The sequence below is a fragment of the Epinephelus lanceolatus genome, chromosome 19 (assembly GCF_041903045.1).
Source record: "Epinephelus lanceolatus isolate andai-2023 chromosome 19, ASM4190304v1, whole genome shotgun sequence".
Classification (NCBI taxonomy): Eukaryota; Metazoa; Chordata; class Actinopteri; order Perciformes; family Serranidae; genus Epinephelus; species Epinephelus lanceolatus.
Window position 1 is genome coordinate 7,529,585 of NC_135752.1, and position 24,436 is coordinate 7,554,020.

The 24,436-nt window shown below is 40.9% G+C and overlaps 1 protein-coding gene across 3 annotated transcripts in view; it reads right to left on the bottom strand.

Annotated features, from left to right (window-relative positions):
* dcc (DCC netrin 1 receptor) overlaps nt 1-24,436 on the bottom strand; it is a 418,775-nt gene that overhangs the window by 180,682 nt on the left and 213,657 nt on the right. For 2 of the 3 annotated variants that reach the window (XM_078162332.1, XM_078162331.1), the window contains exon 8: nt 2,222-2,381. In XM_078162332.1, the coding sequence (XP_078018458.1) occupies nt 2,222-2,381 (160 nt within the window). Of the gene's footprint in view, nt 1-2,221; nt 2,496-24,436 lie in introns of all 3 variants that reach the window. The other variant, XM_078162330.1, reaches the window with a different exon arrangement.

Consider the following 24,436-nt stretch of genomic DNA (forward strand, 5'->3'; position numbering starts at 1 on the left):
CTCCATTCAGTGAAATGCTTTTAAATGCAAAACTCTAAATTGTTTCAAATTGCATGAGGTGGATTTTTTTTGGTTTTCCACAAAAACAGGCCTAGAGTAGGTAAAGTACCACTGACATGTAAAATGGTGGCATCTATGAGTATGCTAACATATTGTGAAAATAATAATAAGCAGTATGACATGCCTAGCTACAACATGTAGGGACTCTGCCTAAAGCCTCTAAATAGAGAGTCAAAACTCATCTTTTTGTCCATCTAATTCTTTCTGCTTCCCTTCTTTTTCCATTTTTCTCTCTTGATCTCTCTCACTATTTCTCCATTTTATTTTCAATATATTTCCTGGAAGTCATTACAACTGACAAAAAAAAATCATCCTCACTCTCCCTGCCTGCCATCTCCTTTCCCCTGTAATCTTTCATTGTTTTCCCTCTAAGTCTCTCTCCCTACCTCCCTCCTCTCTCGTTTTCTGCAAGTTATTAGCGCTGAAAAATCTCTGTATTTTTCTCTAAGTCATTAGAACTGACAAAACCTCTGCCTCTGTTCCTTCTGTAAGTCATTAGGACTGACAGAATCTCTCTGTCGAATCGTTTCATGATGAAACTTCAGTGGCTCTTTTGTCCAGCGTACCGTTCACAGCCCTAAAATACTGCAGGCCGGTTAGTCCCTGAGGTAACAAAGCTTAAAAGCCTGGGTGTGGAAGCCTTCAGCTGGAGCCCCGACTGTCAGAGGTTACCATTTAACATCAGCAGGGGACTCGCCAATATGTCACCCAGAGCTTTTTCTACTAAATGTTCAGAGCTGCTGTGTGCAGCAGAGCTGTGATCAAAGGAAAGAAGCGTTGTCTTGAACGTGCTGTTAGTATGTCCTTTGCGCCTTTAAAAGTCAACAACATGGAGCTTCCTGTTATAAGGTATTGTGGTTCACAAACCTTCAAGTCTATCCTATGCTGATGGTAAGACTGTATGGATGGCCTGGTCCAGACAGAAATATCTCAGTAATCATTGTTTAGATTGTCATGACATTTTTTTCCCAGACATTCATGGTCCCCAGATGATAGATCATAAAGCCTTTGGTGCTCCCCTGACTTTTCTTTGAGATCCACCATAAGGCTCAAATTTGTGGTTTCCAGTGAAATGTCAACACAAGTGAATATAGATTTGGTATACAAATTCATGTCCTCAGGATGCAGCCCATCACAGAGGAAATGTTGGCATTGTATGTTTCTATGAACCACGTTACATTGGTACGTTTCATATATATCATATCAACATTTCTGAAGTGACTTAGTTTGTAAGCTGACTTTGTCATCTGGAGGTGAAGGGGATGGTGGATGGCTTGTCACCTAGCTGAGATGCCAGCCAAGCCGGAGACCAGTGTATGAGACCAATAAATAACAAAACCGGATGTGATTTGGTGGTTCACTGCTGTTTTTCAATGGCTTTCTTTGTAGCAACACTGTTTTGTTTTTGTTTTTGTTTTGTTTTTTAAATCTAGACATATTTATTTTCCCAGCAGGGATTGCACTCCCAAAACCGGGTATTTCAAGCCAAAACAAATCTTTACCCTAACCATAACTAGTGTTTTTTTGTGCCTTAACCTAACCACACAATAACCACAGTGTTGTTGAAATGGAAAGTTTCAATGCATCTGCTACACAATCTCAGTGCCCATTGACTATCAGTCTGACAACAATAAAGGAGCAAGGGCCAGTATTTCTGGCTCTGTAGGCAGGGGATATCTAATATACATCCTCAGTTTACCTGCCGTTTAAACATGATTGGTCAATACTAGTTAGCCAACAAACGAGAATACCAATACAGAAATCTTCCGTGGTCTATAGATGCTGCATACATGCGCATATTCTGTTTATAGAGCTACATAATAATGTGTAAATGTAACATTTCCATTTATAGAAATATACAATGCCAACATTTTTTTGGGCGAGTAGGTTGCAGGATGAATGATGATAACTTTGGTGGTCCTCTGGCTTTTGATGTAGTACAATCATAAGGTCAAAACTTAAATGTGCTTAACACTTTGGCCTATATCCAAATACCTGTACAACAAATTTATCATTTTTATAGAAAAATGCAAACATTCAAAAAAAAGTCTGAAAAAGTAAAATGGCTGTGGGCTGTCCCAACCTCCAGGTTGGACACCACTGCCTTAAAGTTAGAATCCATGTCTGACCAGACATAACAAAAAAAAAATTCACATCTTACCTCTCGACTCCGTCCTGGGAATAATAAATACCATAGGTCTGCACGGCTCCTCCAGTCTCCTCTGGGGGGCGCCAGCTGAGTCGGACAAAACGGCTGGACACTAGGACAGGGACCAGGTCGCGGGGGGCAGAGGGGAGGGCAACGCCTGGGCTGGGGGACACTGGTGGGGGATCAGAGGAGGAGGAGTAAGTCAAGGGGGTGCCAGAAGGAGCAGGAGAAGGGCGAGGAGAAGGAGCAGGTGTGTGGGCGGGCCTATACTGAGTGGGTGTGGCCTCTGTTAACAGTTCATCCAAGGGAGAAGGAAGGAGGGGGGAAGGGAGGAGAAGCAGGGACAAGGATGGGGGAGGTGGAGGGGAGGTGCAGGAGGCAGCGCAAAGAAAAAACAAAAGGAGCAGATGACAAATGAGATGAGCAGATAAGGAACGGAAAAAGACGTGGAAGAGACAAGAAGGAAGAAAAGGAGGAAGAAGAGTGGTAAAGAAGATCACAGGCAAGAAGAAAAAAGCGGCAGAGCATCTGAAGACTCTAGTCATCAATCAATAGATATCAATTATCCTCTCACATTAAATCAAAGCTTAGAATAATGTGACCATCTGATTAATGACTGACAGCTCAGCCTTGCTGGATTAATTCAAACATTCAAGAAGATGTACTTAAAAATTAGGATATTGTTCCTTTGAGAAATTGATGGATGGGGTTTTGGAATAAGTACTTTATAGTGGAGTTATACAGACTCACATAACACTTGTTCTATTCACCATCCTGAGGTAGAACATGAGCGACTAATGAATACATTACAGGACAAACATGAGAGACACATAGGCTACAAATCCTGAGTCTTTGAACCAATGTTAAGCTGTAGTCTGATACTTTATTTGAGTAATGACATCTGATCCAAGGCCCTTCTATTTACACCTGGTATTAAATTTTAAGCCTGCAGGATTAAATCTTGATATGCAAATTAGGTGGGCGGAGCTGTCCTACTTGTAACCAAGCACATACAGAAGCATCGCTTCTGAAGACTTGTAAGGGACTGATTGGCTAGAACATGCAAGGCAAGGGTCATGTGACAGAGAGAGACAGCTGAAGTCTTCACAAAATATGCAGTTCTAGAAGCTTAGTGACATAAGGGGTACTTACAAGACTAGATGGTAAAGTACTGTAGCTAGCAAGCTAATTGCTAACACACTAGTTAGCCGTAAATGTGCTAGCACTCATCAGCCTTAGTCACAGCTCTCTGAGCTTCAGTCGATTTTCTCTATCCCTAACCTTTTACTACTCCAAGACATTGTGTTCTCAGGGTTATAGATAATTTCTAAAATTTCTAGGACCCAGATACTTTGAGTTTTCGATCATTGCATGGTAATCAACGTCCAAATCAGTATTTGAATGCTCCATCTTTCTATAGCATTATCCAAAAATTCTAACTTTTAAACTTACTGATTGGCCTAGTTTTGTGACTTCAGCTGTTTGACCACCTGTGACGGGCTTACAGATACACTAGCAAAATCTGAAAAAAATCAAGTGCCTGGAATAGTTCCAAATTTACAAAGATGACCCCCCAAAAAGTCAAGTGCCAGATATATCAAAGTAAACTGGCATATCACAAATCTATAACCAGCTAGGCAAATCACCTGAAAACTGTAAGTAACAGCTTAACCGTTTTGCAAAGAATTCTTTTTTCATGCTTTAATGGCTAATTTTAATGCAACCTACATACTAACAAAGTAGCTAATTTAAATGCCAAAAAAAAAAAAAAAAAGAAAAAAACTTCATATTTCTTAATGAAGCTTTGATGCCTCAGGATCGGTATTCAGGACAGCCCTAATAATTTCATTCAATTAAGATTATTCAAGTGGGATGAAAAGTTCTCTGAGCTGGCAAGCTTGCTTACTATTAGTTGAAATAATATATCCATGATTCGCAAAGAAAGCTCTCAGTTAGCAAAGTCATGAGCCTGGTCACCATTGGAATAATAAGGTCACACAGCTTATTTCAAAGACCTATTTTTATCATCAGTAACATTCAAACCATTCCTCTTGATTGGAGCAGTTTATATCCCAGTACAGGAGATTAAATAAAGGTAAATGGTGCGACACAGCTAACAAGCTATGGTAGCTCCCTTTATTGTGGACAGGTGGGCACTGTCAGCACAGTCCCTGGTAAATCGGTGTATGTGTTGATTTTGCTGCAAATTTTTTACCATTTTAGATGTGTGGTGTGGTGTGGTGTGGCCAGGCCTTTACTGTAAACAGGTAATCAGAATCAGTGGAGAAGTTTGCTGTCACTAGTGTTAGCTCGGCTACCCCCTGTCACTGACCATGCTCTTGCACATTGTATATGCCCCTCAAGGGTCTCCCGATGGGCTCCACTTATTTTTCCTTTGCAGAGGGATAACCTTTCGACTCTTTGGGTGGATCTTTTTCACAGGAATGTGACCATAATGTGCAAATTCCATTTTAACCTGTATTAACATGTGTTGTTCCTCTTCAGGTTCCTCTCATTAACTGTTTGTATTTATACCTTCAAAAAGCAACTCACTATAATTCATATATAACCCACGTCATCATGAGCCAGGAGGCTGTGATCACGCGACTTATGCACTGCAGGCTGTCATTCATCATATGACGGAATCAAAATAGGGAGTCAGGTGAAATCCCTAAAGTGAGTGCTAAACTGGTCAAACAGACACAGGACTTTGATGCAGTTGACTGCTATTTTTGTCCCAGGTGAAACCAGGAATTATTTTTTAAATTATATATGTGCATAAGGTCATGTCATCACGCAATGTCATGTCTTCACATCACGTACGTCAAGTTACCATGGACCATGATTTGTTTCCTTAACCTATCCTAACCGCTTGGTTGCTAATTCATAACATATATAAACTTTGCGCATAACTTTTCATAAAATATCATACTAATTGTTGCATGTGGATGTGTTGTCCTGATCTATAGGATATCAAGATCATCATGATGGGGTCACTGACACATCTTTAAACACATACACATACAATGTTTCATTTGTCTTAACTACATATCACATCTCCAAACTACACAAAATGTACACTAGCAGCTGCAGGTCAGAGTATCACAGAACAAGAATGTAGTGTTGTGTTTTGATCGGGGTGAACATGTTTTCCTGAATATGTTGATGTAGTATTTAAACACTGATGTAACAAAACAAGAATGAAAATGAAAACAAAAAAAATGACAATCTCCGACTGTTATGTGCTGGTTGAATAAAACTTACTCCAGTTTTATGCCTGCTTATGTTGTATCAAAGTTTTGTTGTTGATCACCTTTCAGGATTATGTGAAACTTGTTGATTTCAATCTTATTCTCAATTTAACCTTTTGATTTTGCTTCAATTCCAATATTTGAAAAAAAAAAAAATCAGGAACATTAATGATTTTAACAAAGAACAATTTATAACTTAAAACTAATCACTTAACTAATATCTTGTATTCAAAAGGTTTAAAGGCATCAAGTTTGCTTCAAAGACTTTTTGTTTTTGAACTGCCTACCATGACAAGAAAAGGTCTTATAATCGACGTTCAAATTAACTAATGATAAAACATTGCTGTAAAACTCTACAGCTGTTGAATGGCATAAATACTCTCGCTTCTAGTGGTTTATGTTTTTGCCACATGAGTTTTTTTACTGAACACTTCCTTGCTTCCTTCTTTTGCTCCTGCCTGCCTTCTTTGCTTCATTGAACCTCTTTCAGAACTGCTTTGATAGATGCAATTGACGGTGCATACAATCAATAAGAGTAGAGTTTTGAAGAGCCTCATGAGACTAGTTAAACAGTCAGAAAATTATAGGCCTTTCTTAATACTGAGTGTGCCAAGTTTGAACTTGTGTTATTTGTATTTCTAACTTGGAGAGAGTCCAACCTTGCAAGAATGCAAAATTTGTATCTGGGACAACAACATTCATTATTAAACTACCAACAAACCTGAACAACTGAAACAGGGTTCCCAGTGTGTCTTCCAGCAGCATGCAGCTAAATCTGTACACCTGTTTCTGTCACTGTTATGTGTGTTTAAGGCTAAAGACTAAAGTTAATATCTTAAGTTTAAGTTTATTTCCTTTATTAATCACCCTGAGGAGAAATTCAATGTTTTCACTCTTGCTTGTCAATTACACACAGGTTCGAAAGACACACACATGCACAAACAGGACCTATACATGCACAAATTGGAGAGATGTCAGAGTGAGGGGGCTGCCCTTGGTGAGACGCCCCAAGCGGTTGGGGGGTTCGGTGCCTTGCTCAAGGGCACCTCAGCAGTGCCCAGGAGGTGAACTGGCACCTCTCCAGCCACCAGTCCACGCTCCATATTTTGGTCCGGACGGGGACTCGAACGGGCGACCCTCCGGTTCCCAACCCAAGGCCCTATGGACTGAGCTACGGCCGCCCCTTCTTACACACACTGCCTCATGTCATTGCCTTGTATTCGTTTTCACTGAAATGTGGTAAGATCTAGAAATATAAGCAGCCAAAAGTACACAGATGTAGCTCAGTGTTTCCCCTATATGCAACTAGCCGCTTTCATTTTTTATTTATTTACATGACGGCATGTCATTTCTGTCTCTACGTAGTCGTGCGTTTACAATTTTCCTCTGCTCTCTGTATCGCGCATGGCAGAGTTTCGCCTCGATGCATGCGCGCACACACACACACACACACACACACACACAGGTGAGCACACTAGAGCGCGGCTCAGGCTGCATTTTCCTGACCAAACCCGAACCAAGTCCAAGACAATTATAACTGAGCCCGGCCTGAACGGAGCGGATTCTGTGTTGCGTTCAGGCGTTGTCACGTACATAACAAATTCCAGCACTTGAATAGGCCATAGCACAACACAGCAGCGTGTCAAGTGGGACGAACCCAAGCAAAATTTTTGATTTGTTATCCGACCGACCTCATCAAGATAAGCAGTAGGTGACAACAAATTATCCAGTCAGTTGCAGTTATACCACTGCAGAACAACAGAGTGGGACAAAGGAAAGCAATGGCTGTATAATAATGGAGAACATACTGGGCCATGGAAATACAGAGTTTTGACCATACATTATCATTTATTTGCTGAATCAGTTTCTTTTGCACTTACTTGTCACTTATCAACAGTCGCATTCTCCCCCCACGTACAAACTCTTGCGATATTTCAAGAATTTCTCAAATTTTTGGCATTTTCACTTAGGTGATTTTATGTTGAAATTAAAAATGCAGCTATTCTTCACCATCACCACTGGTTGAAAAGAAATGCATGCTGGAATCCTTGACTATACCTCAAGTTTGCAAAAGTTAGCTTCAATAATATCCTCAAAAAAGGTGTCCAGCAAAAAAACAAAAAACAAAACAAAACGAAAAAAAAAAAAAACTCCAGGCAGTTGAACTGTTCTTGGCTGAACAAGGATTCTGGATTGTGACAGTAGCACTTGGTTGTGATTGACGACAGTTCAGAAGTCCACAAGAACACATGTGCTGAAGAGAACAACTTGAAAATGGCCTGGAGTTCCCTGAGAGAGTGTGTGTGTGATCAGCAGTGTTACAGTAGTACTTGCTTTTAAGTTGCCACCAATTATACTGCTGTAGAGAGCAGCCCCCGAGGCAGAACACAGCAATAATAAATGTACCACACACACATACAGGAAAATACCACAGCTCATAAGTTTTCTTACGTTTTAGTGTGGAGTCAATGATGGGGGGGGATTATGGGAACATATCATCTTTCAAGAAAACATAACGAGTCCCAACTGAAAACTGATTATCTAAAACCCAAGTGATGCCATCAACTGTCCTCACAACTCTCCTCTGCTCTGCTCTGCTCTGCTCTGCTCTCCTCTCCTCTCCCCTCCATCATAAGCTGAGAGAAATCCAATCTATCCCTGGGGTCAAAGGTCATAACTCTCCATTGAGTCTTTAAATGCTTTTGTCTGTCTGTACATGTCAATAAAGCTTAACTGAACACACACACACACACACACACACACACACACACACACATTTCACACTTTATGATGTGATGTGATGAAAAGAAAGATAAAGAGGAGAAAGACAGTGAGGAAGACAAAGAGGAGGAGATGGTGGCAAGAAGAAAGAGGAGTATGACATGGAGGAAGAAAAGACAAGGCTCAATATGGTGGGGAAAAAGGAGAAACAGGAAGAGATGGTGGAAGAAAAAGAACAGAAAGGTGAGGAAGTGGAGGAAGACACTCCTAGATGGAAATAGAGGAGTGTTAACACACCTCCTCTCGTCTCTGTGAGATGAGATTTTAGGGTGTGAAGGGCGGATTCGTTCCTGCTCGGTGACCCGGCCCAAGAACCGAGCTGGCGCTGAGCAGTAAAGCGTCACTCTCTGCCGAAAATAGACGGGTAGGCTAAATAATAGAGTCAGACACCACAGAAGAAGAGCTGGAAAACAATCTGAATAAGTGCTGAAAATAACACTGCAGCCCGTCAGACGACCAATGATACCTGCGTGCGGGCACACACGCGCGCACACACACAAAGCCTCCCTGTTTTTTCCATCATCCACCAAGCTGTTCTGCATTTATATTGTTTCTGCTGCCTGAATGATCTTTAGGGGAGTTTGGTTTCAGCTCTGAGGTTTCTACAAGAAATGGGTTTTTTTGTGTGTGTGTGTTATTAAAAAAAAAAAAAAAAACTACACGAGAGAATTATAACTTATACGTAAATGGACAAAACACAGTGTATTACATTTCTACTGACGTATATACACAACATTATCTCTCGATTTGGGCACAAATACACACAGATGTATGTGCTTAAACACTTACTGTTTTATAAATAAATGTACATCTGCCTCCTGACAAAACATTTATACACACACACTTTATTTAAAAGTTTGGAATCGGCTCGTTTATTGATGTTTGTTTTCTTTCCTTCAATAATGGCTACTTCAACAGAGATAAAACAGTATAATTCAGACAGCAAGTGTATTATTTACTTTTGAAATACTGTAGTTGTAGCCCCAAAGAATAATGAAGTGAATCAAACTTCCATTTAGTCATTAGAACCTGGATTTTGTTATTGTTTTCTCGTCCAATAGGGCACAAGTTAGGGGTGGGCAATACCACAAAATTTGGTTTCAATCCAGTACCAAGTAGTACAGGGCCAGAATCATTGATATTCATACCAATACTAATACCAATACAAATTAATGAGGTGAAAAATCAATCTGCTTAGGTAACAGTAGGTGATGACCAATTACAGTTTGAAAATGTAACATTAACCAATGCAGAAAATCTGATTTGACTATAATGTTAATTTGACTAGGCTACTATATTCCTTGTCTGAGCCTCCCTGAACAGTCTCTGCCAGTAAACTCTGGCTCTGTATCAAGGGTTCGACAACTACACAGCTGTGCCTCATGGATGCTAATGCAATCCTTTCAGATTTTCCTCATTTTGTGGATTTCAAGCTAACTGATACTCGTTACCTGGAGAGGTTGGAAGGCGACAGATGTTTCTTTCCTGTTCCAAAACCAAAATCAAACCCTGGAAAGTGTAAGGCTAGCTACCTAGCTACTGAGAGTATAGCTTATTGAATGTATACATATAATGCTCTTGCTTTTAAATGATTAGAACAATAAATGAAGACCTACCCTGCTGTACAGGAACCAATGAAGGGAAGCATGGAAACTTTGCCAAAATGCAACCAGCTGCATGTAATCGCAGTGTGTGCAGATGAACAGTGTTTCGTTTTACCTGGAGCTCCTTGCCGGTCCGCTGGTGGAGGTCCAGCTGCAGGCAGCACAGGGGAAAACCAAACATTGTTGGCTGAATATCAGCAAAGTTTCCCTTTATATTCTTTGTCTCCTATCTCAGTTGGCAGTGATGTGGTGGTTCATTTTTATGCTCTGATCTGTATGTTAGGCTTTAGCTTTTAACAATCTTCATCTTTTTAAGTTGTTTTTGCTGCTGAGTGAGTTTGACATCCTGAATATATCTTTAAAAGACATATTTTATATCCTTCTGTCTGCTTCTCTCTGAAATCACTTTTTTGTTTTTCTAAAAAAAATTATATTTCCTTAGAGAGTGCAGTTAGTAACAGTGTAGGCTCCATGCTTACTCTGATAGCTTGACAGACCATCACAATGGGTCGGGGCTTAGTGAAGGGCCAACTGAACCACAACAGTGGGCTCTAAATACTGAGTTATCCTTTGGGCCTTCTGCAGTCTACTCAGTGGTTAGACTGAGTAGGTTTAAACTGTGATTTGTCAGTCCATGGTATGTTCAGCTGATATTCCCTGATACAGCCCCAAACAGCGCTACTCCAAGACTAACCTTCTATTTCTATTGTGAAGTTTGAAGAAGAGCTCTGCTAAAGCAACACGTTGCCTATTAACTGCAGCTTGTTATAGGCATTGTTGTGCACTTGACACTGAAACAGGAACCTTTTCCTATTCAAATCTGCACACATTTTGATGCTCAGCTTCCAGTTTCTTTCACCAATGATTGCTGATTTGTTCTGGTATTAAACTGTTGGCCAGAAAGATCTCTGTCTCTCTCTCTGTTCTTTCAGCTGTCAGTCTGGTTGAATCATTGTGCGGCATTTTGTTCTCCATCTACAAAACAAAACTTTCATACAAAATAACATTTCTTTGTAAAGAGGTCTTTCTACAACCTGAAAGCGTTAAAGACCAGTCACAAATATATAGTAATCCCCTCAGCCAAGTTTGGACCTATTAAGCTTTTGTAGCAGGCAATTCCAAGCCTGTAAATGCCAGGAGATACTGCAGCTGCTAACTGCTTGATGTTGACACCTAGTGCCTCGGTTGACTGCTATGTTGCTGACAACTGCTGCTACTGACTGGTACTGCTGCTGCTTGCTTCTACAACAGTTTCCTATGACTACTGGCATTGATTTCTGCTACTACTGCTGCTAACTGCTGCTACTTTTGTTGCTTGACATTATGCTGTGCTCACACTACAAGTAACAGTGTGGCCAGCTACGTTTTTGACAAGTTTCCGTTGAAGTGTTGCTCAAGTGCTTGTTACATTGTCACAGGCTTGTGTGGATCCATTACTTGTCACAAAGCACATTTACCGAATGTAATCTGAAGTTTGTATCTTGTCAAAAAATAAGGGGTTTTTGCTGCTGCTCTCCCTGCTGTAGGCTTTCAATGTTGGCGCATGGAACGGCAGAGAGGTTTGCTCTCTCTACCTTAGGCTTTCCATGTAGGTGCATGGAAGGGCAGAGAGGCCCCAGAATAGAGCCATACCGCCAAATATAATACTGCAAATGGCAATAATGTTTCCTTTGACTAAAGTGGCTCTGACTGAAATGTTGTTGTTGCATGCTGCTGCTACTGCTAACTGATAGCAGGTAGTATTCTAAAGATAGATAGCGGGGTATGTAAGAAAAAAATAAAAACAAGTTAAACTTTGCCCACACAGTAGGGGCTTAAAACACCAATACATACTAGTACTAATACAGTATAAATACATTAAGGGGGGGCTTCTGATATGTAGAAGATCTACAGACTGAATCTCATTCCCTCCTTATCATTTTGCCTATAAATATTCTCCATATCCCTCTCTCCCTCACCCTCTCTCTCTTTCTTAACCTCTATTTATGCAAGAGAAGACTGCTGAGCTTGGTCGCTCACTTCAGCTTCACTCTGCTTCACATTCATACTGCCTCTCTCTATCTCTCTTTCCCTCTCTCTCTCTGTGCACTCAATTTCAGGGCTCATTTCAGCCAGCTGCCGTTAAAAACGTCTGTACTACACATGCACACACTTCTATCTGCCCTCTAGTTTTAAATTCCTCTAAAATGGATATTTATTCCTGTAAATCTCCACCACAGTGGGTGAGTAAAATGTCTAATATCTTGAGTGAGTGTGTGTGTGTGTGTGTGTGTGTGCTGTTTGACCTAAATGACCTGAAGACGGAAACTGACTTTAATGGATGAAAGTTGAAAAGAGGCACATAGGCACACAGAAAAAAGAAGCGGATACTAAAGGTCGAATAGAATACACAACACTATAATCTGACAGCATCCTCCTTTGCCACTCAAGTTTTATACATTTTCTCTTACTGTTAGCAAATTAAAAAAGGCCTGTGTGTGTATCCAAAGTCTGATATTTCTTATTCCTGGAGCTTGATGGAGCCATAGCGCTCCATTGTTGTCTAAATTATATTAAAGACACATCAGTGACTCACACTGTTGCACTGGCTGACATGTTCCTTTATTACCATGAACACAAACACACTGTAGTTTATTTTGACTTAATCCCACAGTGCTGCTGCCACAAACACTCATTAGAACACAAAATGCCGCTGAAAATAGTCCCCAACAAATGCACCAGGTCTTTCTGTTTAAGTAGCAGTTGCTAAAAACTACAGTGCCCCTCTGTTTTGATAAATTATGTAGCCTTTTTGAACAATAAGGCAATATGTTAGTGAGACTGAAGACTGAAGATTTTTATCTTCAGTAGGAACTAATGGGCTTGGGACTGAGTGCCACAGACAGGGTAAGGAAGTCAATGTGCTGAGAGACAAAATACCACATTGTTGATTTTATAGCGGTGTCACTATTACATTTGAAGGGATTAATGACTGTAACAAAAAATATCTTAGTTAACACAGTGCAATGATAATAATCCAACTTTTGTGAAATGTCACCATTATCACTGTGAAGAATCAAACTTTCCCCACCTCTTGTCTGGCCGCATTTTCCCCCCACACGGCGCCTTTTTTTTTGTTGGTGTCTGACGTCGGAAGTCACTGATCAAGCAACTTTATTCGATGACTTCGGAGTGAGGCCGGATTGGTTTTAGTCAACAATTGACTAACAATTGCGGGACACGGACGAGAAGATGCACTTTTGATTTTTTTCAGGTGTCTGCCACCAAATTTGATGATCTGGTCAACTGGATCCGGCCATGCTGCTCACGCCGGGACACACAAAACTCCAGTAGATGCATCAGAGAGGCTTGTCATATCTACCCAGTCACAGAGCATAACAAAATATAACAGTGTCTGCGACATAACTAAATTCTTCAGGTGTGCGACACTCATCAAGTGTCAAGCACCCTACAATAAACCAGGCAACCAGTTTGTCTTGTATCAAACTAACTAACAAGTCAGTTGCAATACTACTTTTATTACTATTTCAATACATGACCAAGAAGCAAGATTCTACATATAAATCAGACAGCTTTGGAGCTGTTGGAGTTTCGATTCTTTTCTTTTTTTTTTTCTTTTTTCCCTGCTTAGGCTAAACACATCCTGAATCCATCTCTCTAATGGGCGCACATTGACAAAACTGATATCCATCTTCTCTGACTCAGAGAAAGTCAGAAACAAAAAGATTAACCTAAATGTCGGACTGTTCTTTTACTGCCCCAGAGGCAATGCCAGGCGTGTGTGTGTGTTTTCTAATTTGTTGTGAAAGCTCTGTGTGTGCCTGTAGTTTTAAAGCTGCTCATGACAGTGTGTGTCTGTGTTTGCAGTAATTCACTGTGAAAGCAGTGACTGTGTGGGGAGAGGAGAGTATGTGTGTATACATTAATTTACCCTGAAAGCTGTGTGTGCTGTGGGTATTGTGCGCTACCAGTTACACACTGTGAAAGCTGTGTGTGTGTTTGTGTGTGTGTGTGTGTGTGTGTGTGTGTGTGTAATTTTCAGTAAAAGCTCTGTGGTACAGTGCAGTAATTCCAGGGGTTTATGTCGTGTAATGTAGCGTTCCCTGTGTCTGGAGCTCTGATGTTTTCACTGTGAAAGCAGAAAACACAGGTCACACACCGAACTTTGAGACCGTCATCAGTGCCAAAAAAACCCTAACACACCCTGAGGTGACCTTAGAGAGCTGACCTAACTGCCTGATCGGTCTGTAATAATCAGTAGTTCTCAGTAATAATCCAAGCTGCTACGACAAAGTACTTCAACTCTAATACACCCCAGACTGTTGTTAACACACTACTGTTTCCTTTACATCACAGCTATGCTGACGTTTACAACACGACACATAAAGATTTCAGTGCACAGTGCAGAGGATAGATGTAGTGTTGGAATGTCAAAAATAGAAACCAGAAAAAAAGGAAAATAGTCTTCTTAAAAATTACAACTATACACTACTAATTTGCAACAGCAAATATACTGAAAAGGCTGAACAAATCTGGAGAACATTCACTAACGATACATTTCATTTACCTAAACTATTGCTGCTTGTGACAACTAAAGCATGATGAGTATTTTCATATCTAAGGCAACTTGAAACAACTTCCTAGACTGGAAAAAAACACATCAGTTAACATAACCCAGGCAGCAATTATGTTTAATCCAAAATGTACCATTTTGAAATAGCAGGGCTTAACAACAAGGATTGACCAATTGCAATTCACTTGCCTGATGAAAAAGAATTAAACACATTGTTTTTTCCAGAGCTGATGATGGAAGTGGCAATGGAGTAAGCCATCTCCCTTTCTTCTCATCTCACTGAGAGTTGCACATGCCCAGTATCAATTGGCGGTAAGCAAGTATTTCAGTTATCCTAGAAACATGAAATCAGTTGGATGGTGTTAGAAGTTGTGGCCGAAACTCCATCTATACATTGCACAGTTTGGCGCAAACCACAGTTTTTTTGCCTTTCAAACTGGTCACTGTGTCAGGTTAGATGATCAGTTAACTTCAAGACTTAGCTGCAGTTTGCTCTAAGGGTAGCTTCAGGGGTCATTAAAATCAGAGAATGTCACAATTGAATGTAACCAGTCATAGTTCAGATTTGCTGCTGTGGACTTAAGAGTGCATAACTGTAGAACTCACATGGAGGATTTTTGCTGCCTGGTGTCCCAGAGTGGAACGACTGTGTGAAACCAGATTTATCCAGCTTTATCTCACTTCCACTCATGTTTTTGCCTCAGACTCTATCTCAGCTTTCTGCCAGATGTGAAGCCTTCTCGTCTTATCTCACTCTACATTTTAATACCTCATGTTTGGAATGGTTTTACAACAAAATTATGGACTGACAGCACAAGATAAAAATGAAACATAGCAGGGAGTTTGAGTTCTTGGTTGCTTTGATCAAACTTTTACAGAAATGTTAAATTTGTCCGGTGACAGAGAAACTATTTTATTCACTGTTGGATTTAGAGAAAAACGGAATGTATCATGTGTAGATTCATCACAAAGGTGTGCATCAAACTAGACTTAAAGGTGCAGACTTAAGGACTAAGGGGGAGCTATTGGCAGGAAGGGAAGACAATATTCATTCAGGTTTAATACGTGTATAGTCACCTGAAACCAAGAATCACTGTGTTTTGTTACCTTAGAATGAGCCCTTCATATCCATATAGGAAGCAGGTTTCTACAGTTGCCCAGACCAGACAAACCAAATACTGACTCAAGAGAAGGCCTTTCAAGTTTCTATGTTACCTGAAGGCCACTGTAGGTTCTTAACATGCTTGGAAAGGAAGGGGTTTGCCGAGGGGTAATCAGTTGGTTGCAACCTGCAACCTCACTGCTAAGATACCAAAAAATCCTACATACTGCACCTTTAAAAATGTATTTTAAAAGGTAACTTTAGTATTTTTCAGCTTTCAATTGGACCCTATTTTCCCATGTTTTTGTGTCCAAGTGACTAATGAGAACAACAGTTTTTGAAATTGGCACAAAACAGGCTGCAATGTAACTACTAGGGGCATTGGTCACTGTCAATGTCCGTCCACTTAATGTGCTTGTTCTTGCCAATGACAGGGTCAGTTTCTTATTCTAAGGGCTTTATGCTCAATGTTAGATATGGAGACAGACAGCCTTCCATTTGTACTCTACGTTAGTTTCATCCCGAATTATGAATGTTTTCTGAAAGCTTACAGATATGGATGAAACAAAGCCGTACCACTGGAGATTGTGGGGGCAGTGTAGCATAGTTCAAGCAAGCTATGACCACAGGAGACAAGGAGGACAATTAAATATTGGCAGAACAGAATGAATTAATAATAAAATGCTCCTTCCACATGTTGTGATATATTTACTGACCTAACAGACCACTGCCGTCTATTACGCTACCTCCCTTAAAAGGTACAATGTTAGGACCTCCTTCACCATCGCCTTGTTTATTGTGTGAAACTTTTGACTATGTCCTCTAGCACCATCTACTGGCTGCATTTACGGCAACATATTCAATTCAATCACAATTTATTCACAAAAACATAAAAAAATATAAGTAAAATTCATAAGAAATAATGGAGATGTGAACTTGTACACTATACATCAACAGAGTATAAATGAGTCTTAATTTTCTGACAACATTATGGTTGAACATAAAGGATCTTACTCTTTTACAAAAAGGTCCACCTCTATGGGCATCTTTTCCATAAACAGCCGCAAAATCGCCATTGCTAAACACACCATACTACATCTAAATAAACATTAATTTAAGTGTGAATAGAGTCAGCATGTTTTCATATCTAACTGGGTGAAATAAGGGTTTATTTCAACCAAACCCAAGCTGGTGATTCCTGGAATAGAGGACAGATGAATCAAGACAGCTTTTGTGAGTTTTATTCTGAAATGTGTTTTATGATGACAAATTACTGCTTACTTACATGGAGTCTGACAATGGCATTTTATGAGCTGTTTTTGATCAAACAAAAAGGATATTACTCTTTAACAAAAGGTCAAACTCTGTGGGTGTCCTTTCCATAATGGTGTCAGACACTTTTAATGACAATCTGAGCCTGTCAGTGGCAAAAACAAGCACTCTTGGTTGACGTAAATTGATGGCGCCGTAAGCCCCTAGTGGTTACATTGCAGCTTGTTTTGTGGTGGCTGGCTGCAGCACTCTAGCTCAGAACTGGAGCCCTTTCAAAAATTGTTGTTCCCATTAGTCATTTGACACAGAAACATGGGAAATGGGGTCCAGGTTGAAAAAGACCAAAGTTACCCTTTAACACACATGAAAAAGCAGCTAAGGAGCCTCCCGTGCCCTTAACATCTACTGCTGGGAGTGCTGTTTCATGGTGAAAGCAACACTGGACTGTGAGTGATGGACTGGACAAAACTGGGGGCTGATATACCAAAAATGTATATCTGGGCAACAAATTTATTTTTCTATTTGCAATGTCACCAACTGAATGCATCTATTTCTGTGCCTATGCCCCACTATAACTAAGCATGTAAATGAGCATGAGCTGCAGTCATCCAGGAATTATCAAGTGCCCTGTACAAATGAGCATGAATTGCAGCTTTCAGGGAATAATCCACTTGTATGTATAAATGAGCACAAGCTGGAGGTGTCCAGAAATTATCCACTTCCCTGTATAAATGAGAAAAAGCTACAGTCATCCAGGAATTACCACCTGCTCTGTCTAAACGAGCACAAGATGGAGCCATTCAGGAATTATTTACTGAGCTGCAGACATCCAGGGATCACCCACTGCCCTGTACTAATGAGCCGAGCTGCAGGTGTCCAGGAATTATCCACTGTCCTGTTTAAATGAGCAAGGGCTGTGATGGAAAAACCTTTAGAGCCACAGAGAGCTACAGAACTATGTCAGGTTTGAAGACAGGGAATCTTATGACCATGCCTTTTGTTTTTCCTGATGCACAGAAAATTTCGCAAACCATTAGAGCAACGTACAGAAACATGTTTTTGGGAGATTTCATGTACCTTAGACCCCAAACACACAGGTAACTGTTGTGATGTGTGTTTTTGGTGTTTTAAAGGAAAACAACATAAAAAATATAATTTGTATGCTTAAACTGCTTTCTTTGACTAGAAAGATTCATTAAATAGATGACACACACGCACTAGAGCGCATGCACACACACACACACACACACACACCCACACACACTTCCTCTTTTTTCCTCCTCCTGCTGAGTGATGATGAAGGGGCTGATGGGAAGGTGTTTCATCACAAAAGGGATCAATGTTGGAAGTGACAACACACACTCATATAAACACACACCGGCACACACACACACACACACACACACACACACACACACACAGCAGGGTGACACATTTAGGTGTAGGCGGTGAGGTACAAACCTCCAACCTCTAACCAATCGATAGACGAGGACACGCACGCGCACGCACGCACACACACACACACACACACACACACACACACACACACAAACTATATGGATGACCTTCCACTTTCTCCAATCGATTGAGCCGACGTCGCACAAACATTGGTGCTATGAGAGGAGAAAAGATAAATATTTTCCTCTCATCTTCCATCTCTCCCTCTCTTCTTTGTCGGTCTTTATGCAGAGTGAGCGAATTTAATGGTAGAGAGAGGAAGAATGGTCTAATGAGAGATGAGAATTGTGACATGGAAAAATGATTGTGAGAAAATGTGGGGGTGGAAAAACCAACCTTAACCAGTGAACCAAGTGTCTAAAATACATAAAGTTAAAGAAGTATTTCATTGCTGAAAAGACTAGTTTGTCTATGTGGCTGAATATATTTGATCTGCGCTGATTAGTTTTATTGTTAAATCAGTAAGTTTTTTCAGCCTGCGCTTGCACACCAGAATATGGCCCTCGCTTCCTGTTCACAAATTCTCGTACTAAAGCCAAACAGTGCACTAAATATGTTTCTGAAAACATTTTCACTGAGAAATAGGCAATACGGTAACAGAAAACTGGTTTATATTTGGTCAGCACTGCTTAGTTTTACAGTTTGATCTCTCTCTCTCTCTCTCTCTTGCTCTCTTTTTTAAGACCTCTGATTTTAGAATAGAAAAAACAATATGGTGCCCACTTCCCGTTCACAAACTCAGCGAAACAGTACAGCAGGGAGTTTAAGGGGGGTTGGGGGGTGGGGTGGCTCTCTTGATCCTCGTCTATACTCTTTCAGTACTCCTCAAAGTCAAGGTAGGATCCTTAAATGGCTGAATTTCAAGGAGGCTAAGTCATCGAATCCCACCAAAAGTCCGTTCCAATGTCAAGGATCTTTCGAATTCTACAGTGGACCGAGTCTTTCTTTCAGAAAATTTTCAAGAATGCATGTGTGTTAGAGGGTAACACGGGAGTGGATTTTCAGTCCTGTCCCATCCCACTCCCACAAAAATAATCCCATCTCGTCCCAATCCCATGAAAAAGGAAAAAAAAAATCCTGTCCCGTCCCAATCCCACAAGAATGACTCCTGTCCCATCCCGCTCCCGTGTTGTGTTTCAGTTACGGTAAAAAAAATAAATAAAAATATAGTACATGGATCACACAATACCTACATTAGTGGAATATAAACCCAAATATGACATCTAATGTTGTGTTTTGATGTTTATTGCCTAATTATTTTAACATTCACTCCACCTTGATGCTGTTCAGAATGACAAACACATTTGATTTCTGATGTGGTCAGACAACACGTCATAAGAACCAGTTCTGAGAGGGAAAAATGTAGTTAAAGTATTGCAGTAGAAGTAGTGTTTGGTTCCTCTGACTGATATTATTATATATGGCATCATTAGATTATTAATACTGAAGCATCAGTGTTAGAGCAGCATGTTACTGTTGTAGCAGGTGTGCAGTTAAGTTGGTCGTATTCGCTCTTTTTGTTGAGATGGATTTAGAACAAACCCGGCACACCGGCTCGTCCAAATTACTGGGCTGCCCTCTGTCATTTGGTTTAAATCCAAAACACTCCCACCCAGGGAACCAACTAATGAACCAACTCACCTGGCTGCCAAACGATGCATGGAAGTGAACGCTCTTGTCGTCCAGTCTCTTTGGTGGAGAGAGACGAGGAAAACAAACACACATGAATATGGCAATTAATCCCTTTTAATTTACCATACAATTAACCGACTCGCATATCACGACAGGCCTAATTATGATTCCCAGTCCCGCCTGCTCCCGTTGAGTTTTTCCCCATCCCGTCCCAATCACGTGAAGAATAGTGAAACTGATTCCCATCCTGTGGGAATCCCACGGGAATCACGTGACCCATGGGACTCCCGAAAAAATGTCAGCCTCTAATGTGTGTATCCTCAGTGGGCATGAAGTACCTGCAATTCTTTAGGCACGATTTGCTGTAATTGAAGGCAGAGCCTCTTCAATGAAGCACACCTGGGCACTTGCTAGCCTGTTCCAATGTGTTCACTGACTGCTTGGAGGGAGTTTTGCCTAGCCTTTGTAAGACCCAACTTGGAAGGACCCATCTGACCAAGGAAGTATCCTTGACTTTGAGAAGCACCATTTGTGTCCGTGGTTGTGGAAGTGCACTATGTAGTTCAAACAACAGCCCAAGAGCCAGCAAAAAGTTTGCAAGCAAATGAGCAGGGAGATCTGGGTACTGGCAAGGTGGAGGGAAGTTCACCACATTTCATTTACAAGCACTACCCACATTGCTATGCAGACTGTTCTCACCCGTTTTTCATATGTTTTCCTACGAAAAGCAAGGCACCCAAATTCGCACATATCCCACTAATACTGAAAGGGTGCAACAATGTGTACAATGTGCTGACAGCAGAAAACAAGGAGGCAGTCAAGAGCATAAATAAGGAGGTAGGCTGGGGTGGTGGATGGGTCACGCGATTCCCCGGACATCGCGTATTTGGATCTGTGTGAACTTTGAGTCATTTTAAGGTACGTCCTCACCAGGGGTGGACTGGGACACAAATTCAGCCCGGGACATCCAGGCGCACTGGCCCACACACTGGCCCACACGTTTCTACCTAAAATCCTCTATATGGTTGTACTGACTGGGGTTAGTCAGCTTCATTGTCCTTGGGACTGGAAGCACCACCTAACATTAATTGCGTGCATCCACAGGAAAAAAGCAAGCACATATTTTCTTTTAGTACAGGTTTAAATTATAATGACTTAATGCAATACCTAGTAGGCTAGCTGGCCTCTTGAGCCGGACACCTAGAAGAAATACGCAATTTGCCAGAGCCAACCTTGCACATTACACACTCACGAACGTTAGCTAACGTTAATGCACCTGCTATGGTGCTGTCGGCTCCAGCTCCCTCCGTCCATAGCAACACCAGCAGCCTCAGCCTGTCAACCAACGCCTTGGCCAAACAGGTCGGTTATTTTGGAGCACTTTGCTGCCTCTTCTTGTAAAGTCATTAAAGATTTAAGTTTTGTTATTCAAGTTTTTTTCATGCCACCCTTTCTTTTTTTACCAGCTTTATCCATGTTTTCTGGCTAATGGTCAAACTAGCCTGGTCTACCATGAGTAATGACTGATGACTGCGGCTGAGCCAATCAGATTTCAGGAAAAATGAGGGCCTCTTTCGTATTGGAAAAGGCCGCTCTTATCTGCTCCTTCAAGTATCAAAACATAAGATTGATACCTACGTTTCCTCTGAACATCTCATAGCAAACAACATGGGAGGGACGTGCATTGCAGTACTGACAGCTAGCAACTAGCTTGACATTCACTAGTCTTTTTTTTTTCCTTTCTTTGACCACCGGGCCAGCCCCACCGGCCCACACCAGCCCACTTGGTGACCGGCCCATCGGGATTCGTCCCGAACGTCCCGAAGGCCAATCCGCCATTGGTCCTCACCATGTTCCTTTACCTAGACCTAACCTCCAGAACTTGACCTTAATTATATAATTGTACGTTAAGGTTGTAACATCAGTCGTGGGGCGCATATTCGTAAGATATCATCAAACTGTTGTGCATGCATTTTTCGTAGGATATCATAGGAGACCATTCTATGAGAGTAAGTTGTGTTACCATACAAAGCTGGGTAAAAATCCGCAAATTATCCCTGTAATTCACAATAACGTCCTTTACCTTGATTTTACAGGGTCTTCCTTTCCTGATATGCTATTAATGTTAAAGTGTTGAGATTCAATGACAGGAGCATAACCAAAAGAAGTACGTAGAAGCAAATACAATCACTTAATGTTAACAGTATGTGTGTTAAAAAGAGAACAGCAGTGATGTTATGCTATGCTTAACTTTTGCTGAAGCCATGTGTTGTTTTATTGTCAGGGACATGCTCCTACACAGTGTTTTGGAAAACACCACATCTAGAGGGATGACACTGACACAAGAACTGAGGCTAACAATACCCAGTCAGCAGCATTTAAGTGGCAATGTATGCTCCTTAGGGACTGATGATAACATGATCCAATATAACACTTTCTGTGTTTACTCTTGTTTGTATGATCTTATTTTTTTCTGATTCTGATGAATTTTCGCCACAGTTTTATCAGAAACAATATCAGAAAAATAAAAAATTCTATTCCTCACTGGATCAAATCCGATTGGTTTTGAAACAGGGTGTATTGTGACAAATATATGCGTATTGGATTTATTCTATTCTATATATTTCCATATACACTTAGTTTGAATCTCAAAGGCTGGTGCGGCTCCCCGTCTGCCTCTCTGTCTCTCTCCATATCAAACAGGTGTTATTGAGCTGAATTTCATTAAATCTGTCCTCTCCAGGTGCCTTGAAGCCGTTCCTGGGTGTCGCTGGGTCGCCGCTCGCTGTGGATTGAAATGACACTCAACAGACAGATCGCTGTGGTGTCTTGATTTGTTTTGTTGTTTAGGAGGCGAGGGAGAGACTCAGACCAGCACCTGTCTGTCACTAAAAACCTGTCTGTCAGGTGGAAGAGGGACATGAAGAGGAGGAGAAAGACATGGAGGACAAGGGGGAAGAGAATGAAGAAGTGACAGAGAGAGGGAGGTGGTTGAGGAGGAGGAGCGGAGCAAGGAATGCAGAGGATGAAGACAAAGTGAGGAAGAAAATAGAGACAGGAGACTAACGGGTGGATAATAAGAGGGAAGAGGAGAAAGTGAGGGAGTGGAAAGAAAGTTTTGAAGAGCATTCTGGGTATTTTGAAAAAAATGTCATCCAGACACTGATTATTTTCACCTAATATTGTGGAAGTGTCATCTTCATCATATTATAGTGTACATACATAATCCTTTGTAAATACACTGTAGAGTAAAACCGATATTCACAAATGATTTTATTTTTAAGGGCGTGTCCATTTTTTTTTTGTGGGTTTATCGAATGGAGATGCTCACTCAGCCGTAAGCAAAACACAGTCACCTAGGTTAGAGTACTGATAATAATAATTACCTGTGAAAGAGTTTGCTTGGATATGAGGTACTTACTGATAGTCAGTGTGATATTTTCACCACTTTACCTTGCCCTCAGACAGCATTTTCTGACGGGGAAGTAAAGCCATTATATTGCTTTTAAAGCCACCAGACTCCAACTTTACCTTGCAGAGAGCAATGAGTTACTGGTCTTCGGCTGCCTGTATCTGTTAGTCAGTTTGTGTTAACACACAATTCTCAAAGAAGCCTTGGCTAAGTCATGAAGAAGCACATTACTGGGGTTTAGGGGGTTTATATGTGGCAGTGTCATAATGCAGAAACCTACATCAAATCGTGTAGGAAGAATTTTTCAGAGGGGCTTGGGAAAATAGCATTTTGATGGTAAAACATATGTAAGACTCTGCTCATAAAGTAATATACCCTGTCAGAACTTGTAATATGTGTGACAATCTGTAAAGCAGTGGTTCCCAACTGGTCCAGCCATGGGGTCCAGATTTCTCCTGTGTCATTAGTTCAAGGTCCACACAGTTTAGTATATTCAGCATCATACTTGCATTTGGCCATGTCATCACTCTCTTTTGCTGTCTCTGTCAAGTGGCTGTCAGTTAGTCGCTCACTATGAAGCGGGAAACAGCACTTTAAAATAAAATCTTTGTGCCGGAAATTCACTGTACTTCAAAATACACTGTGTTTTTTGTAAACTTGACAAAATTGCGAGTCACTTGTGGTCCATTCAGAATGGACCCACAACCCACTTTTGGACTGTGACCCACCAGTTGGGAACCACTGCTTTGAGTAAAACGTGAATGAGCAGGCAACAGACATTTCTTTTATATTTAATGGGATTCAACTTAAACTATAAGGCATCACAGAGTAGCAAAATCACTGAACAAAACATAACAATAAAGAAAATGTTTTTTTTCTAAGATTATTTTATTTTATTTATTTATTTATTTTGGCTTTTTGCTTTTGTTTGATAGAATAGCTCAAGCGTGAAAGGGGGACAGAGAAGGGATGACATGCAGCAAATGGCCATGGATCTGAATCAAAGCCTCGGCCGCTAAGTCAAGGACAGAGCCTCTGTAAATGGGGCTCCAAATCTACCAGGTGAGCTACTGGGTGCCCCACAATAAAGAAAATACTGAGATGGTCTGGGTTCAAAAGTTTGTATATCCTTAGTTCCTAAT